The following is a 20,551-nucleotide window of genomic DNA, read 5'->3' on the forward strand; positions in this document are numbered from 1 at the left end:
GTGGAATGTTTTTCTTACAGCCAGTAAAAGGTTAATTCCTGGGTGTGTCTGAGGAAAAACAACTAATCTTATCTTTATTTCCACACTGGCAGCAAAGTTAGAGGAATCCACTAGTTATGGTTGCTCAGGTCTGATTTAGGATGAGTCACACAGCTCAAATAAGAATACAAGGAGGGTGGTGGTTAAGTGTTGTAATGGATACAAATATGGTATTAGGCAAGTAGTTCATTCTTATAAAGGAAACAAGAGGATGTCTCCAAGGAAGTGATACCTATGTAGGTCTTGCTGGATAAACAGAAGTTCACCGGGTAGCCTAACAGCCTTCCAGGCCCAGAAAACTGCATGAGCAAGACATAATGTGTTTAGTGTAATGCCAGTAATGGCATGATTTGTAGAGGGCATAAGGAAGCGGGTAGGGAGAATGAGCTTAGAGCCACTGCGCTAGTACTACATTTGACTTTTACTAAAGACAGTGAGATTTTTATTTCCACCCCAGAGAAATGTTGACAATGTTGTATAATGAATAAGAGGAGAAAGAATAACATAGCCAATCAATATAAAATAACGAGAAGTGTTTAAAACATGAAGAAGACACTCCAAATGTGCCCTTGCTGAAAACAGACCATTTTTTTGGAAAGTGGGCAGTGTCGTATTCCAGTCCAAGTAGTTGGCAAATGCTTCAAAGAAGAGTTAATTCCCCACCCCACGTCAGAAATGATAGCACAGGTAACCTGACCGATGACACAGCTAAACCATCTGCTACGACTTATCATATAAACATTAAAATCCATTATTCCCTTAGCTGATGCTCTCTGACATTCCAGAATTCACCGATTGGGTTAAAGGTCGCTTCACAAAAAGAAGTTTATGTAAATGGAGAAGACTTTCAAGTCTTCTTTTTAAATATTTAGGATGAGTCACACAGCTCAATATAAGAATACAAGGATTATTGTATTACTTTCTGTCTTTGTCCACAAATACAAGGAGTATTGTATTATCTCTTTTTAAAAATTAGGACAGTGATAAGAGATACGTTGATAGGGGCACAGTCAGGAAATACGTAAATAGAAGAATTGACAGCTAAGACACATCCTATTCTTATTACATTGTTTTCCCATAATGACTTTCTGATTTTCCCCTTTACTTTAAGCACTAGATAGGAAGTCAGGAAACCGGGATTCTAGACCCAGCCATATCATTTCTCAACACATACCTCATCCCAGAGAAGTCTCTTTACTTTTCTAGCCTTCGGTTTCCTCATTTCTTGAATGAAATAATTTTCAAGTAGGTTCAATGGGATGTAGCAGAGATGCTTCATAGGCTGCTTTGGAAGATGAAGGGAGCCTCCTGCCAACCTTTCCCGTTCCAACAGAGCAGCTTTGCTTTTATTTGTATTATAAATGGAGCTTTCACAAGACTTTTTGATAAAAGGATTCCGTCACTTTTTAAAGGTTTGAAAATCAATGAACTAGACACTTCATAGGGCATATCCAGCTCAGAAACAATTTCCACATCTGTAGAATGAGAATAGCGATAGTTTCATTTCATAGGTATCTGAGGGGTGATCGCGATGTTACATATAGAAAAGGGCATAGAATATAGGAAGCATTCAGTATGTTAGCTGTTATCCATCCCCCAAGTAGGTCCCTCACAAATAAGACTGCATTTCATGTGACTCGTGAACTTTGAGTATGAAATACTGACCTGAAAAAATTGCCTAATCTGTTTTATATCAAAAACACTATAAAGATGTCTTGGATATTTACTCTGAATTTTTAGTATAACCATTTTATTTCTATTTATTTGTGCGTTGCTTTTCCCTTTCACACTTGAAAGTCTTCTCCTTCTCCATCAGACTTTTGAACTAATTATGACCAGACACATTTATGAAATTTTTTTTTTTTTGAGAGAGAGAAAGTGTGAGCGGGTTGGGGAGGGGCAGAGACATAGGGAGAGAGAGAATCTTTAGCGGGCTCCAGGCTGTGCTTGGAGCCCATCACTGAGCTGGATTTCACGATCCTGAGCTCATGACCTGAGCTGAAATCAAGAGTTGGACGCTGAACTGACTGAGCCACAATTATGAAATTATACACATCAATGTGTTTCAGGCTTTCCAGTGCTTGGGAAAGTGATATCAGCATCCACTCTCTAACCCTGCCCTCTGCAACCTGCTTGGAGCTTCTTTTGATATTATCAAGGAATAATGCCACGCTGCCGCCATCCCTTCGCTCTGTGAATTCCTTTCAGGTAAGTACAGCTCCTTTACCAGGTGTTGACTTTTCAGTTTTACTTGTAATTGTTTTTTAAGGATCTTGTATTTCACAGGAGAGAGCCCACAGAACCCACACTTCCAGATGATGATGATAATAAGCACAATGCATGTAATGCCTTGTCTGTCTCTTTGAAATAAATAAACAATAGAGGCTCGGAATTGATTAGGTAATAGTCTAATAGTGGCAGAACCTGTACCTTTCTAACTCCAGAGTTTGTTCTCTTAACCTCCATCTCTCCTGCGTCTGAGAGAAATGGCAAAAACACCTGACAAAGACACTGTGAATGCTACTTTCCCTTTCCTAGCTTTGCCCTAGAACAAAGATTTTCAACAGTAGCTTTGCTACTGTTAGCTTGCAGTCAAATTGCCGAATAGATGTTTAACACAGATGGTGTTAACCACTTCCAGCACCTTTTCCCTTTCTCCCAAGTCCCTCCCTCATCCCTTTGACACTCCTCTGGATATTTATCTGTGCTCCTGGTAAAGGACGTGGTCAGAATAGAATAACATATGTGGTCTGATCAACGGGAAGACCTCCTCCCTGGTAGGCAGCTAATTGTCACTGAGGTGGCAAATGGGAATTAAGATGCTAACTAGTTGCTTAAGTTATGACCCGTAGCTACTGAATGTAACATTGAACTTATCTATGACTCTTGACAATGGAAAAATACTCATGAGCTCTCTGAGGCTGATGAGAAGGTCACATACATTGCTGAGAAATGAGTAAACATGGGTTGGCTCTACTTCTGAAGGATTGTGGCTGTATCCTAAGATAACTTCAGGATCAGTGTATATTGCTTGATATACCTCTGTGGTAAAACAAGATGGATTTTCCTATGAATTATAGCTCAGGAAATTGTTTTAAAAAGTTGCTGCAAGGGAATGCTTCCGAACTCATTTTACAATGCCAGCATTACCCTGATACCAAAACCAGACAAGAATGCCACTAGAAAAGAAAATTATAGGGGCGCCTGGGTGGCTCAGTCCTTAAGCGTCTGCCTTTGGCTCAGGTCATGATCCTAGGGCCCTGGGATCGAGCCCCGCATCAGGGGTCCCTGCTCAGCGGGAAGCCTGCTTCTCCCTCTCCCACTCTCCCTGCTTGTGTTCCCTCTCTTGCTGTGTCTCTCTCTGTCAAATAAATAAATAAAATCTTTAAAAGAAAAGAAAAGAATATTATAGGCCAATATCCCTGATGAACATAGATGCAAAAATCCTCAAGAAAATATTAGCAAACTGAATTCAATATACATTAAAAGGATCATACACCATGACCAGGTGGCGTTTATTCCAGAGATGCAGGGATAGTTCAACATCTGCAAATCAATCAGTGTAATATACCACATTAACAAAATGAAGGATAAAAATTATATGATCATCTCTAATTGAGTTAGAAAAAACACTTGACAAAATTCAACATCCATTTATAATTAAAAAAAAAAACCACAAAACTCTCAACAGAGTGGGTATAGAAGGAACATACCTCAACATAATAAAGGCCAAATAATGACAAGCCCATACCTAACAATCATACTCAATGATAAAATCAGGAATAAGATAGGGATGCTCACTCTCACCACTTTTATTCAATAAAGTTTCAGGATACAATATCAATATACAGAAATCTATTGTGTTTCTATATTCTAATAACAAAATACCAGAAAGAGAAATTAAGGGGCACCTGGGTGGCTCAGCTGGTAAAGCGTCTGCCTTCGGCTCAGGTCATGATCTCAGGGTCCTGGGATCAAGTCCTGCATTGGGCTCCCTGCTCAGTGGGGAGCCTGTTTCTCCCTCTCCCTCTGCTGTTCCCCCTGCTTGTACTCTCTCTTTTTCTCTGTCAAATAAATAAATAAAATCTTTAAAAAAAAAAAATTAAGGGGGCGCCTGGGTGGCTCAGTCGGTTAAGCGACTGCCTTCGGCTCAGGTCATGATCCTGGAGTCCCTGGATCGAGTCCCGCATCGGGCTCCCTGCTCGGCGGGGAGTCTGCTTCTCCCTCTGACCCTCCCCCCTCTCATGTGCTCTCTCTCTCTCATTCTGTCTCAAATAAATAAATAAAATCTTTAAAAAAAAAAATTAAGAAAACTCAGTAGCAAAAAAACACAAACACTTCAATTAAGAAATGAACAAAAGATCTGAACAGACATTTTTCCAATTAAGTCATACAGATGGCCAACAGGTACATGAAAAGATGCTCAACATCACTGGTCATGAGAAAAATGCAGATCAAAACCACAGTGAGCTATCATCTCACACCTGTTAGGATGGCTGTCATCAAAAATATAGGAAAGAAACAGCGATGGCAAGGATGTGGAGAACATAAGGGAACCCTTGTGCACTCTTGGTGGGAATGTATATTGGTGCAGCCACATGGAAAACAGAAACCTTTTGGCCAAAAAATTAAAAATAGAACTGCTGTATGAACTAGCAATTCCACTGCTGGGTGTTTATCCAAAGAAAAAGAAAACACTAACTTGAAAAGGTCTAGACATCCCCATGTTCATTGCAGCATCATTTACAATAGCCAAGATACGGAAACAAACTAAGTGTCCAACTATGGATGAATGGATAAAGAAGTTGTGGGGTATATAGATGCAATTCAACCATAAAAAAGAATAAAGCCCTGCCATTTGTGACAACATGGATGGACCTAGAGGAGATTATGCTTAGTGAAATAAGTCAGACAGAGAAAGGCAAATACCATATGATCTCATTTATATGTGGATTCCAAAAAACAAAACCAAAGAATCCCAAGTTCTCTCTATGGAGAGCACAAAATGGGTAAAGGTGATCAAAAGGTACAAAGTTCTAGTTATAAAATAAGTCCTGGAGCTATAATGTACAGCATAGTGACTATAATTAATAATACTATATTGCATATTTGAAAGTTGCTAATAGGTAAGATCATAAAAATTCTCATCACAAGAGAAAAATTATTTTTGTAACTGAGATGGTGCTGGATGTTAACTAGACTTATTGTGATCATTTTGCTCTGTATATAAATGTGAAATCGTTGTATACCTGAAACTAATATAATGTTATATGTCAGTTATACCTCAATTAAAAATATTTTTTAAATAACTGCTCCAGTCTAATTTGCATCCATATTCTCCTGGTAAGCCGTGATACTATGTTTGATTTTCTTCCTGATACCAATTTCATACTTTGGCCTTGGTGTACCTGTTTTATTTATCACTACTTGATTATCAGCTTCAATCCTGAACTCTCAAAGGGACTTCTGAAAATACCTTCTCATTTTATAAGAGAGGAAACTGAGATTCAGAGAGATGGAGTGAGTTGGCCAGGGAATACCCACCGTGTTAGAGACAGAGCTGGACTCACCAGGCTTGTGCCCTGGTAATTCCACCTGCTACCCAAATGCAATACTTGCTCAAGTCCTGGAAGGTGGAGGGGATGTGAGTGGTAGATGAAGGCAGGTTGTGTCTACCTTGGAATGTACACACACACACACACACACACACACACACACCCCTTATTTTGCAGTAACTTAAAATTATTTATATACTACCCTGAATCAGAAATGATTTAAAATTCTGTATATCAATCCATATTTCTTTTAAGGTTTGCTCATTGGATTGAACATTGAATAACATAAAAGTTTGTATATGCCCACAAACATTTATGGAGGGAGATACAAGAAACTTAATAGTGGTTATCTTTGGGGAGCAAGGCTGGAAGACATTTACTATTTATGTCACTTTCTCATGTACTGTTTGAAATGTTTATATGATGGGTGAATGGGATTCAAGAGGGATGACTCGGACTTGGAGGATGTTGCAGCATATGAGGGAGATAGAATAAGCATCCATGATTATTGTGTGATATAAATTGAGAATAATTTTATTACAAAGTAGCCTCAACTCAAGCCTTAAAGAGATTAGGTAGAAGAGTAATTTAAACTGGGTGTGGGGGAATTGAGAGGAGGCACATTCTGTATTGTCCCTGAGACAGAGGAGGTCTTAATCCCTTGACCGATCTCAGCTCAGGCTCATGTCAGTGGTGTTAGTGTCTTCTCATAGCAGCTCAACCACAGGAGCTCTGTGACTGACTGTCCCTCCCTACTAGTGATTATACTTCATCTGGGTTCAGCCTGGTTGCTGAATATTATTAATCAGGAGCACAGACACTTTCCCAGTTTCCAAGGTTCCGAGAAACTTGGTACAAGTTCACGAACAGTGTCTGCTAAAGCAATGTAGTCCTTGCTGCTGCCTCTGGAAAGAAGCATTCTTATCAGGAGAATACCAGAAATCGACTTCCTTATGCAGGTCTTCACTGCAAGATAAAGGATCAGTGAAGAAGGGGAGGATGTCTGTCAGTATTAGAAAGAGATGGCTCTGCTTTTTCATCTTTGTAACACCTACTTAATCATGTATTACAATGACAAGGAGTGGGGCTGCTAATTTTGCCCATATTTGGGGTTTACTTTTTCAACTGGAAATTGACTGTAATGCACATCTTTTAAAGTGCTGTATTGGCAAGAGCTGTAAAATAGTGGAATGACACTTGTTAAAGATACCATCTTTACATTTCCAACTCTCTTACTTTCCAGGCCAAGTTAGTGACTGTGAACACTGCTGCTTTTGTTTTTGTAAAAATGTTATTTTAGGTTTCCAGGGATTCAAATGGCACTCCTGCTTGAGCTGTTCTCACTGCCAAATCCCAAAAGGAAAGGTTTATCATATTAATTAGAGCTATTAACGTATATGAAATTCTAACTTCTTAAATTACAGTGTAACATTTCTTTCAGGCCAATAGGGATATCTTTTGGTGGATTTGTTGTAATATTAACATGTACCGTGTCACCATACCTTAATATCCATAGTGTAACTATGAGCAAACAGAATCACCGATGCATTGCTAAGCACATACTGTAGTTGTTGTACCCCAAGAAGAAGGATGGACTTATGTCACTCTCTGCTTAAGATTCTTCCATGACCTTCCTGTTGCAATGAGAACAAAATCCAAACATCTTACCAGAAACAAGACCTACCTTTGGCACTCTTGGTGTACACTTAATCAGGCCAGAGGCCCAAAGGCCCCCAGCTGAGCATTGTTTTCCCAGTTTGTGCATGCTTCCATTTTTTCTGCAGTTGGGTCTCATCCACTCTAAACGTGGAATAACTAAGTGGTATTAATAGGTGGAGCCATCTGGCTAAACTCTCTTTCTCTCTCTCTCCTAACTTACGGTTTGACTTCCACAGAGAATTCCCAAGAAGAGTCTTCCTTGGAAACTTATACTCAACTGAGAGATACGGTTGTTCCACCACTCGAGCCCTGAGCTGAGGAAATCTTTCTTGTTCTTTCCCACACCTTACCTCATTAACTCCAGCTCCATCAGCTGCTCTTGGCCTTCCCAACTGTGCAGGTGGCATTTCTAAGGGCATAGAGCCCCCCAATTAAAGCTTCTTTGTTTCCCCCAGGTAGATAGCTAGGTTCTACAATAATTGTAAATGTTTTCACAGACATCATCCTTTTTTAAATCCTCACAACAACAAACCCCATTTTATAGATACAGAAAGTAAGTAATCTAGACAAGTTCATGTAACTACTAATATGCAGGGCTATTTTTTTTTTTTTTAATACCTACCTAGGTTCTCTGATTCTGAGTCTGTTATTTATTCCATCCCATGACCGTTTCATCAAAGAAAATGGCAAAGGGTCCTTTTTCACAGTCCTGGGTTTGGTATCATCTTATTTTTACCATCTGGCAGCAACAGTTTTTCTTTTATTAATATCATCCTTTAGAGAACCACAACCTTCAAACATGGGCACGGTGTGAGTAACATTCTCAAGCATTATGGATCCTAGCAGAAAAGTTGAGTTTCATCAGGTTACAGTTTTATGTATATGCTGTGTGATTGAATTATATAGTGAAAATATGTAGAAAAGAAGAAACAGAAAAGCTTTATAGAGCTTATCTATTACCATCTGATAATTAGGGTTGGTCAGGGATATTTTCTCAGCTCTAGATGGATTTGAAATCATACACTGTTCACTGAGGAAGGATGAAGCAGATGAAGCATCTTGAGTAAGGGACCTGTATACTATGTAGAGAAAAAGATTCTCATTTATGTTACTTGTATGTAGTTTGATTTTTAACTTTAAGAAATCCACTGATAGTTGAATTTCATCATTTCCATGATGTAAAAACTATATATTCAAGTTCTCAATTGTTCAGAAATTAATAATTTTACAAGTAATTCTCCCATCCATCTGCTTTTTCACTGCCTGCTAAGACCTCTGTCATGAGAGAAGAGGGAAGGAAAATAACACATGAAAATTTGGTTTAATCATTTGGCCATTTGTTGGAATCTCAGGTAAAAAGTTTTGATGATACAGGGCGCCTGGGTGGCTCAGTTGGTTAAGCGACTGCCTTCGGCTCAGGTCATGATCCTGGAGTCCCGGGATCGAGTCCCGCATCAGGCTCCCTGCTCAGCAGGGAGTCTGCTTCTCCCTCTGACCCTCCCCCCTCTCATGCTCTCTCTCACTCTCTCTCTCAAATAAATAAATAAAATCTTTAAAAAAAAAAAGTTTTGATGATACAGTAGTTTGAAGGAAGTTGTGGTTTAATTTAAAACTTTTTTTAAAAAAGATTTTATTAATTTATTTGACAGACAGCGAGAGAGGGAACACAAGCAGGGGGAGTGGGAGAGGAAGAAGCAGACTCCCCACTGAGCAGGGAGCCAGTGCGGGGCTCGATCCCAGGATCCTGGGATCATGACCTGAGCCGAAGGCAGACGCTCAACGACTAAGCCACCCAGATGCCCCTAATTTAAAACATTTTTTAAAAAAATATAATCTATAGGGGCTCCAAGAAATTGTTAGGCAGAGGCCTGAGAGCTTTACAGACGAGTAGCAGCAAAGGGCTACAGAGAAGAGAAAGTGAGGTTTCTAACTCTACACCATTTTTTTCATCTACTTTTCAGACACCGCACAACACAAATGGCCTTATCTGTCTCTTGGGTGCCATGTTCATCTCTGGGTAAATAATAGCCATTATTACCTTTTAAAGTAATATTTTACAAATTGATTATGAAAAGATCACTTTCATGATAAAAATTGGAAAATACAGAAAAATGTAAAATAAATCAAAATCTCTGGGAATAACCAATAACGGCATTGTAGGGTAATTCTTGTTAGTGTTTTTTGTGTGTGCTTCGAAAACACATCTGCCAATGTACATACACAAATACAAATATATTTTAGTATAAAACTGGCCTCATTGGAAATGCTGGGAATGAGATACTGGCAGTATTCTACGCTTTCCTTTGCTTCATCTTCTGGCATGACGACAGTCTTCCTGGAGATTGCTAAAGGGCCTTGGGGGTACTTTTATATAAAGGTCCTATTATTAGTTGAGCATGGATAAGATAGGAGGCTGTAAGCCATTGCAGATGTCCAGGGGTTGCTGGAGACATAACAGGAGGTGGATAGACCTTCATCAAGATGGGCAGGCACTTGCTAGAATTTGTGCTCAGCTCTCGTTGTAATCCCTGTGTGCATTCCAGAGAGTTAAGGGAGTAGTGTTGGCACCCTCAAGTCCTGAGAAGTGTCAGCCTTCTTTCTTTCCTTCTAATTCCTTTGTCCTCAGTGGGCAGAGATAATCAGGAGTTGAGTGCTACTCATTGTATTTAGGGAATCCAGTGTCAAAGGTAGTGATTACTGCTCTATTTTCAATCTCTCAAAACAAATTTCTGAGAATTGCCTCAGCAATTTGGGTGTGAAAAGGATGTTGCCTTCTTCATCCCTTGTTGCCTGCAGGGCATTCTTGGTTTGGGAAAATGAGCAGGTATCCTTAGCTTAATACAGTTCTCTCGTGTGGATTCTGCCTTCCTCTGCCTCCCTTCCTACCTGACTACCATGCTGCCCTACTCTAGAGAGCGTTTGGAGGATGGGGCCAGGCAGAGAGCCAGCCAGAGGCCGCTGGCTCTGCCACGTGCCCCGCTCCTCAGGAATTTCTGTCCCCACCAAGGAGTTAGGGTTGTAGGCAGAGCAGGCTAGTTCCTTGACCATCCGTGGCACCGGTCTATACTCTGGGGAGCTGCTAGACTTGGGTTTGGGGAGCTTGACTAGGCTGGGGGTGCTCTGCCTTTGGTCTCACTGAGAAAAGCAGGAATTACGATTTGCCCCAGAAAGTCAATAATAATATCTCTTGTTTTGCTTGTTTTTGACACATTTACCCCTGTCGCCCAACTTTAAAGGAAATGCATACTCATGGCAGAAAATGTGGTATGGGTTTCATTAACACAATGATATGTATTTGCACTTGTAGCCTACAAAGATAGAATCTTAAAATTAAACCAACTACTGCCTAGCCCAGTTCAGTCCATCTGTCCTTCCTGACATGGTGGGGAGAGAAGGCCTCATGGCAAGGCCTGGCAGGCTCTAAGTAACCTTCGTGATTTGAGGGCACTCCCGTCTCTGTACCTCTAATTCTGAAATGGGTGTGGGGAGGGCTAGAAAACAGATAGGGTCTGTCTAATTCTGTGATGATGGGATTATGGCTGGTTTTGATTCTTATTTGTCAGTATCTATGGGAGGTTTGTTTGAAATTCAGGTTTCTGAGTCAGTAACCCTGGAGGAGAGCCCAGGAATCTGCATTCCAACAAACATCCAAAGTGTTTCTAATAAAGGTTTTCCAGAACCAAGGTAAAAAACACTTACATGATAATAGAATATACTCCCAGTAAATGTTAAGGAAAAAAATCTTTTAATTATGATGAAAACCTGGTCACTAGCTCAAATAGGTTATTTTCCTCTTGTCTTCACTTTTCATTATTAATCTGCACTTAACACAATCCCTGACTATTGAAGTAAAGTGAATCAGTGTCATGAAGCTTTTATTTTTTCTTTCCTTTTTTTTCCTTCTACCATGACCTCTCCCTTTTACACTCAGGTGCTTTGTAGAATCCAGGTGTTGGTTACCTCTGTAAGTCATCTTGCTGCCATTCAGGATGAACACCTAGCATCCCAGTGTCTCCCAGCCTGAGTTTCTTCCTTCCCTGGGGGATGTACAACCTTTGGAGTCCTCTCTCCCTCTCACGGCAAGTCTGGTCTGTTAGGACAATCGCTCTCCCTGAGGTAGGACACTCAAGGTGTCGTGTAGTCTTAGATCTGCCACCAACTGGACTTGTGACACTGGTCTAGTTAGGTAACCTGTATGGGTCCCAGTTCCTTTATCTGTACATTAAGGAGATTGGATTAGATTATGATGTTCCTTTTAAAGTAGATGCACACAGAGTCATTTTGTCTGTTCCCAGCTGTTCCTAATTTATTCACCCAGGCTGAATAATATAACTTTATTCCTTAAAGGGACTAGGTTTCTCCTGAATGTCTTGAAAGTGTTTAACTGAAGAAAAGCATAGATAAAGCCACATTATGTAGTTTCTTTTTTCTCTCCAAGAGAATGGAGTCCATGTCCCAAGACCTTCCTAACAGCCCCAAAGAAGGGTCAGGAATGATGAGACTAGAGTGCTGCCTGGCCTTCGGCTCTTCCTGTCTGAGAGACCCAGGTCATTGCTTCATGGGAGGACCCCCGGCAGATGGGCGGTCGGTCAGAGAAAAGGAAGGGGAAGAAAGCTGGGATATGCTCTGGACAGCCCTCCCCCCCCCAGTCTTTTTCTGCTTTCAAGTTCACCTCCTCTGTCCGACTGTGGATCCTGGTCCACACTGAATCATTTGTGACTTAAGGATTTTCCAGTGCTTTTGTATTTGCGTTATTTGCAAATATGGTTATTCCAAGAAAGTTGTCTAAAATGTGAACCTTTCCCCTTGCCTGGAGCTATTAAGGAGAGGACTTGGTTCTTTCTCACACATTTAGCACAGCTGTGGTTCAGTCAGGTGGCTTCCTGGTGGCAGGTCTTGCTTCCTTAAAAAGGCGGCTAAAGATGTATGTCTGCTTTTATTTTTTTTAATTTAATTTTATTATATTATGTTAGTCACCATACAGTAGTACCTCATTAGTTTTTGATGTAGTGTTCCATGATTCATTGTTTGCGTCTAACACCCAGTGCTCCATGCAGTACATATCTGCTTTTAGAAATAAAATAGCATCACAATTGAAATGACTGGACTTGCTCCTCCCATGGAGGAAGCCACTGTGTTGTTCACAGGAGCTTTGCTGGCTGGAGGGGGAAACAACAGCCTGGGACTGATGCCAACCTTCAAGGGAATGTTGGATTGGAAGGTGTCACTGTTCTGAGCCTCCACCGAGAACCTCTCGTGAGCCCGCCCAGCAACAACTAATAGCTTCAGCAAAGTGAAGAGATGTAGAACAGGAAAGGTGTTGGGGAACCAAGCCAAAGGGACCATGAGAAACGAAATGCCTTTCCGTCCTTGCCCTTCTAGACCTGATAAGTGACACAGTGGGGAAAAGCCCTGGCATGGAGGTGAGAGATGGGTTTGGGATCTGAGCTGCTTCACCTGCATCGATGTGACGGGGTACACGTCACTCACCTGCCTAGATCTCAGGTTTCTCAGAAATCCACTGATGCTAAGTGTCAGTAGTTAAAGGATTCACAGTACTGTGAAAGCTTATGAATTAAGTTCACCTGAAGAAGGAAGACTGGCATCTAATCTAAGGCTCGAATCCCTTTAAAGATAAAGACCAGGCTGTTGCTTCTTACTAGGTTAGAAGCTGGGAATGATGGTTGCAGAGGACTGATTATGTTGGAATGGCAGGGAAGGTAGGTCTGTAGCTTCAGCTGGGGCTTCATGCGGTTAATATCTGCAGTTGGCTTTCAACAATATAGGGCAGTTGGATTAATCTGTAGCATACAAAAGGGTTCTGGTGCATTGTCCGAAGCTATAATAAAGGAACACAAACTAAACTGGAGTAAAGAATTAGCTGAGGGCCACCTGGGTGGCTCAGTTGGTTAAACGTCCGACTCTTGATTTCAGCTTAGGTCATGATCTCATGTTTGTGTGATCGAGGCCCACGTTGGGCTCCATGCTGGGCATGGAGCCTGCTTTAGATTCTCTTTCTCCCTCTCCCTCTGTCCCTCTAAAAAAAAAAAAAAAAAAAAAAAAAGAGCTGAGCAATGTTTAGGTGCTGGTGCCTTTTCTTGTCTCTTTAGAGCTGTACATACATAGTTCTTTATAAACAACTGCATTCGTCCATACTTCCAATGTTTCTGACTCTCTTCCTTCTGGTCTTAAATTATTATTTTCTTCTCATTTAACTTCAGCTTGAGTATCATTTGTAAAGGGAATAAACATTTGAGACATTGTCCATTTGAACTATCAGCTGCTTTTCAGAAAGTCTGGATAATATACTAATATTTTTAGCAGAAATCAGAGCACTGCAAACAGAAGACATAGTTCTTAATATTTTTATTTTAAATAGATTTGTTAAATCTGCCTACATGATTGTAATTTCTAATATAGTGGGAATGATGTATACCATCTTTGTATATGTGAGTGTGATGAGAGGAGTATGCATTTTTTTGGTTGTCATACTTTTCTTCCTTTTTTCTTATTTCTTATTCTCTGTTATCTTGATTTTTTTCATCCTTTTAAAAAAAAATTCTCTGCTGTCTTGGAAGCAATAGTGTGCAGGGTTTTTTTGTAGTGGTTGATCTTAAAATTTTAAAATACATAGAATAGAAAGTTTTCTAGCAAAAACAAAATTGTTCAATATCTTTACCTTTTTCAAATAGGCAAGAATTTTATCAATATTTTATCTATTTTTTTATCATTGACATATAGTTGACATACAGTGTTATTATGTTAGCTTCAGGTATGCGATGTAGTGATTCAGTAATTCTGTACAGTACTCAGTGCTCATTACAATTAAGTGTAGGCACCATACAAGGTTATTACAATATTATTGACTATGTTCCTTATGCTGTACTTTTCATCCCTGTAACTTATTTATTTTATAACTGGAAGTTTGTTCCTCTTAATCACCTTCACGTATTGCGCCCATTCCCCCCAGCAACCATCTCCCCTCTGGCAACTACCATTTTGTTCTCTGACTTTTAAAAGTCTGTTTTGTGTTTGGTTGTTCATTTGTTTTGGTTTTTTGGATTCCACATATAAGTGAAATCATACAGTATTTGTCTTTCTCTGTCTGACTTATTTCACTTAAAATAATCCCCTCTCTTCCATCTACGTGATTGCAAATGGTAAAACCTCATTCTTTTTGATGGCTGGGTAATATCCTGTTGTATGTATAAACCACAGCCCCTTTATCCATTCATCTATTGGTCCCTTGGGTTGATTTCACATCTTGGCTATTGTAAATAATACTACAATAAATACAGGGGTGCATATATCTTTTCTTATTAGTGTTTTTGTTTTCTTTCAGTAAATACCTAGTATTAGAATTACTGGATCATATGGCATTTCTAGTTTTAATTTTTTGAAGAAACTTCATACTGATTTTCACAGTGGTTGCACCAATTTACGTTCCCACTGATAGTGCAGGAGGGTTCCTTTTCTCTATATTGTTGCCAATACTTGTTATTTCTTGTCTTTTTGATATTAGCTGTTCTGACTGGTGTGAGGTAATGTGTCCCTATGGTTCTGATTTGTATTTTTCTGATGATTAGTGATGTTGAACATCTTTTCATTTGTCTCTTGGCCATCTGTATGTCTTTGGAAAAATGTCTATTCAGATCCTTTGCACACTTTTTAAATGGATTGTTTGTTTTTTTGAGTTCTGTAAGTTTTTATGTATTATGGATATTAACTCCTTATTGGATATAAATACCTTCTCCCATTCAGTAGGTTGCCTTTTGATCTTGTTGGCTGTTTCGTTTGCTGTGCAAAAGCCTTTGATATTGATGTAGTCCCAGTAGTTTATTTTCACTTTTGTTTCTCTTGCCTGGGGGGAGATATATCCATAAATATACTGCTAAGAGTATGTCCAAGAGATTACTGTCTATGTGTTAAGAGTTTTATAGTTTCAGGTCTCACATTTAGGTCTTTAATACATTTTGAATTTATTTTTTAAAAGTCATAAGATAAGTATTCCAGTTTCATTCTTTTGCATGTAGCAAAATTTCCACTTTTTCCAACTCCATTTATTGAAAAGACTGTTTTCTTCACTGTATATTTTTGCCTGCTTTGTTGTAGGTTAGTTGACCATTTATGCATGGGTTTATTTCTGGGCTTTCTATCCTATCTCTATGAGTCTGTTTTGGTGCCAGTACCATACTGTTTTGATTGTTATAGCTTTGTAGTGTATCTTGAGATCTGGAGCTGTGATACCTCCAGCTTTATTCTTTCTCAAGATTGCTAAGATTACTTTGGCTATTTGAGGTCTTTTGTGGTCCCATACAAATTTTAGGTTATTTGTTTTAGTTCTGTGAAAAATGCTATGGGTATTTTGATAGGGGTTGCATTTAATCTTTAGATTGGTTTGGGTAGTATGGACATTTTAACAATATTAATCCTTCCAATTCATAAGCATGGAATATCTTTCCATTCATGCCATTTTCAGGGTTTTTTTCATATTGCCTTCTAGTTTTCAGAGAATACGGCTTTTACCTTCTTGGTTAAATTTATTCCTGGATATTTTAATCTTTTTGGTGCAGTTGAAAATGGGATTGTTTTCTTAATTTCTCCTTCTGCTACTTCATTATTAATGTATAGAAATGCAACAGATTTCTGCACGTTGATTTTGTATCCTGTGACTTTATTGAATTCATTATTAGCTCTAGTAGTTTTTTGGTGAAGTATTTAGAGTTTTCTCTATTATAGTATCGTGTTTCCTACAAATGGTAAAAGTTTACTTCTTCCTTACCAATATGGATGCCTTTTTTTTTTTTTTTTTTTACTTACCCGATTTTTTTACTTACACCGATTCCAGTACTATGTTGAATAAAAGGGACAACATCCTTGTCTTGTTCCTGATTTTAGAGAAAGCTTTTAGCTTTTCCCCATTGAGTATGTTGTTAACTCTGGGTTTTTTGTATATGGCATTTTCTTATGTTGAAGTATGTTCCGTTTAAGCCTACTTTTTTGAGAGTTTTTATCATGAATGAATGTTGTATTTTGTCAAATGCTTTTCTGCATCTATTGAGATAATTGCATGATTTTTTTTATCCTTCTTCTTGTTAATGTGATGTATCACATTGATTTATGAATATTGAACCACGCTTGCGTCCCTGGAATAAATCCCACTTGGTTGGGTGAATGATCCTTTTAATGTATGTTGAATTTGGTTTGCTGATATTTTGTTGAGAGTTTTTGCATCTATGTTCATCAGGGATAATGGCCTGTAGTTCTCTTTTTCTGTAGTGTCAATGTCTGGTTTTGGTATCAGTGTAGTGCTAGCCTTGTGGAATGAATTTGAACATTTTCCTCCCTCTTCTATTTTTTGGAATAATTTGAGAATAAATATTAATTCTTATTCAAATTTTTGGTAGAATTCACCTATGAAGCTATCTGTCCTAGACCTTTGTTTGGTGGGAGTTTTTTTATTACCGGTTCAATTTTGGTGTTAGTAATTTGTGTATTCACATTTTCTATTTCTTCTTGATTCAGTTTTGGAAGGTTGTATGTTTCTAGATTTATACATTTCTTCTAGGTTGTTCAAGTTCTTGGCATATAATTTTCCTTTTATTCTCTTGTAATTCTTTGTATTTTTGTGGTTTCAATTGTTATTTCTACCCCTTTATTTCTGATTTTATTTATTTGAGTTCTCTCATTTTTTCTTGATGAATCTAGTAAAGGTTTATCAATTTTGTTTATCTTTTCAAAGAATCAGCTTTTGTTTTCATTGATCTTTTTTTCTATTGTTATTTTCATCTCTATTACATTTAGTTCCATTCTGATCTTTATTATTTCCTTCCTTCTACTAACTTTGGACTTTGGTCATTCTTCTTTATATTGTGAATGGTATTATGCTTGATGACATCACGGAGGTCCCCTAACCTCTTCTCGATTTTTATTATTTTTTCTTTTTACTATGCAGCTTGGTTGCTTTCCATTACCCTGTCTTCTGGATCATTGATTCATTCTTCTGCATCCTGCAGTCTGCTGTTGATTCCCTCTAGAGTATTTTTCATTTCAGGTATTGTATTCTTCAGCTCTGTTTCTTTTTTGTATTTTTTATCTCTTTGTTGATGTTCTCACTGAGTTCATCCATTCTTTTCTCAAGTCCAGTGAGTATTTTTATGACCATTACTTTGAACTCTTTATCAGGCATATTGTTTATCTCCATTTCATTTAGCTCTTTTTCTGTGATTTTTGTCTTGTTCTTTCATTTGGGACATATTCCTCTGTCTCCGTATTTTGTCCAACTCTGCGTTTGTTTCTGTATATTAGGTGAGTAAGCTACATCTCCTGGTTTTGAAAGTAGTGTCCTTGTATAGAAGAGATCCTCTGGTGCTCTGTAGTGAAATCCCCCCTGGTCACCAGAACCAGGTGCTCCAGTGGTATTCTCTTTGTGGGCTGTGTCTGCCCACCTGTTGTGGTGGAGCTGCAGTTGCCTTCAGCCCTGTAGGCTGCAATAAACTGATTTGCCTGCTATGGGCACACTAGGCATGATTTACTCCCTACACTGTTGAGAGGACTGGCTGTGACAGCAAGGGCTCATTGGTAGGTTGGGACAGTGCTCAGCCTGGCTCTCTGCAGTTAGCCTCTCTGCCACAGCTGCAGGTTCACAGAACGCAGGGCTTACTCCCTGCACAGGAAGCTGAGAGGCCTGCCCGGCTGCTGGAACTGTGGGCATCCTGGTCTGTGAGGTTACCTCCCCTGCCTTCCCAGGGCACAAGTCACTTCGGAGGTGGATCTGCTAGGGAATGCCAGGTGGGGCATTTGGTGCTTGCAAGGTAGATGGAGAGTGTTAGAACTGGTTTCTGCAAATATCTGGCTATGTAGGCTGGGGGAGAGCAAGAGAAATGGCACGTGCCTAGAGAAGTCTCCTTTAGATTGCTGCCCCTCCTGCATGGATGTAAGATTAGTCTGTAAATCTCATTCACCTATACCCCAGGCACTTTTCAGACTGCTGCTTCTCTGCTGTGTCTCAGGTCGAGTTATTTAACATGAGCTCTCTAAGGGTGGAGACTCAATTTCATTGCACCCGCTAGCTCTCCTGGAGTTAAGCCCCACTAGTTTTCAAAGCCAGATATTATGGGGATTCATCTTCCCAGTGCAGATCCCCAGGGTGGAGGTGCCCAGTGTGGGTCTGGTCCCCACTTCTCTGTTTGTGATGCCCTTCAGAGTTTGGGTAGTCATCTAGGGGTTTGGTTCCCAACTGTGTGTCTGCCCCTCATACCCTTTTCTCTGTGGCCTTCTCTCTGTGACGAGGTGTGGAAGGTCTTTTCTGCCAGTCTTCGTTTTCAGAGTTAATTGTAATGGATGTACTTGTCTTGGTGTATCTGTGGCACGAGGTGAGCTCAGGATCCTCCTACTCTGTGTCTGCCCCAACATGTTCCTTAACACTCTGTTAAGCACATTATTCCCCTCACCCCACATTTTCCCCATTATTGTCTACTGTTTTTGTTTCACTTAAAAACAAATAAATTAGTTATTAAAGTATTTTAATGTTCATTACATACATATCAGTTGTTATGCTTTTTGTTTTTCTCTTGCATCCCATATCCTGTAGTATTCCTTCCACTGACAGCCTATGAATAGCACACTTTCTTAGTCTTTCTATGTCTAAAATGTCTTTATTTTGTTCACAGTCTTGAATAATGACTAAGCTAGGTATATAATTCTGTACCTCTTTTCAATTTGAAGATCTATCACTCATTGCCTTCTGCCATCTATTTCTGTTGATAAGACAGCTGTTGTAAAATTATTTGCTTTTCCTCTGAAGATAATCCATCCTTTTTTCCCTACCAGTCTGTAAGAGTTTATCTTTGTGCTTGATGTGCTGTAGTTTTATAGTGATGTCCAGGTGTGGATTTTAAAAAAATTTTTTCTACTTAGTACTCTGAGACCACTTCATCTGAGGACTCCTGTCTTCAATTAGTTCTAGAAAGTTGTTAACAGTTGTACAGTTAAGTTTCCATTATCCCTCCCCTCCCGTTTCCTTCTTTTTACCTCCTATGAGGCATATATTTGAGTCTTTCAAGATATTCTCCTTTGTCTCTTAAATGTTTTTTCATATATATATTCCCTCAGTATTGGGTTTTCCAGTTCATTCATTCTGGTGTTTATCCCCATCATTGAGTTTTCTTTCAATGTGTATATATTTTTTATTTCCAAGACACCAAGTTTCAAAAATCTTTCTGGGAATTTGAAATCAGCATGCTCTTAAAGTCTTTTTTATTTGTTCTATTTTTCTAATTTTGTCTGCAGCTGCTTAATCTTCTAGTTGTTAATTTTGTGGCTAATGTAGGGTCGATTTCTCATGTGTTTTAGAATTTTAGTGTCATCCTTGGCTTTCTATGACTTAACCCTGGTTTTCATATCTGTAGTAGGAGAATAACTACCCTTCCTGTCTGAAAGCACTTTGTAAAGAATAAAGGCAAGATCTGGCCATTTTGATAATTAATGTAATTGGTATCACATTTTACCACTACTCTCTATCTTTGAAGTCAAATTTGTTGAAGATGGGTGGGTGGCATGGGGAGGAAATGAAATATGTTAGGTCATGATAGAAGTACACACACCCAGATTTTTAGTTGTCTGCTAAATGTTGTCAGCAGTTCAGGCCACAAATTGCAGAGTAGTTTCTAGAAGCAAATGGATTGTGGCTTTGTTTTTACTTTTAGAGTTGTGTGAAATGGAAAGGAAATTGTGTTTAATGACAGTAGAGCTAGCTCAACCATTTGTATTTTCAGTTTTTCTTGACTCTGTTGTTTCTTTTTTAACCCAGTAATAGTGTCTACAATGTACCTTGCTAGTTAGTGTTTAGGTGCTTTTAAAAATCCATTTAAACTAAACTTGTTCTGGATATACAAGGGTTTCTTATATTACGTCTTTTTAATTATTACTTTCATTTCGTAATGTCGAGGGCTTGGAGAGTCTCACTGTGGATATGATGCTTTCTATCAGTTTTATAAACCACTTGGTTTGCGTCCTTCCCTCCCTCCCCACCCCCAAAACAGAAACAGAAACAAAAACTGTGCCTTGGCAGGTGTTGAGAGTCAGTAAAGAAGTCACAGCCTGAGTTTGACGCTGGATACACAAAATTAAATGTTTTCTTCTCATATTGCGGAGCGTCAAAAATGTTCTATACATTTTCCAGATAACAGAAAACAATGGTAGCTATGTAATAATCAGTCTCAAAAACTGAAAACAATATGAAACAACTTCCCAATTATGAAACCTCTCCACACATACTTGGAGACAGACAATGCCAA

The 20,551-nt window shown here is 39.0% G+C and overlaps 1 protein-coding gene across 1 annotated transcript in view; it reads left to right on the top strand.

Moving 5' to 3' along the window:
- The window catches only part of UBE3D (ubiquitin protein ligase E3D), an 89,161-nt gene extending 86,854 nt beyond the window's left edge, over positions 1-2,307 (top strand). Inside the window, exon 9 of the mRNA XM_021693092.2 lies at positions 2,109-2,307. Within this exon, the coding sequence (XP_021548767.2) occupies positions 2,109-2,307 (199 nt within the window). The remainder of the gene's footprint in view (positions 1-2,108) is intronic.
- Positions 2,308-20,551: the final 18,244 nt, after the last annotated feature.

The sequence above is a fragment of the Neomonachus schauinslandi genome, chromosome 8 (assembly GCF_002201575.2).
Source record: "Neomonachus schauinslandi chromosome 8, ASM220157v2, whole genome shotgun sequence".
Classification (NCBI taxonomy): Eukaryota; Metazoa; Chordata; class Mammalia; order Carnivora; family Phocidae; genus Neomonachus; species Neomonachus schauinslandi.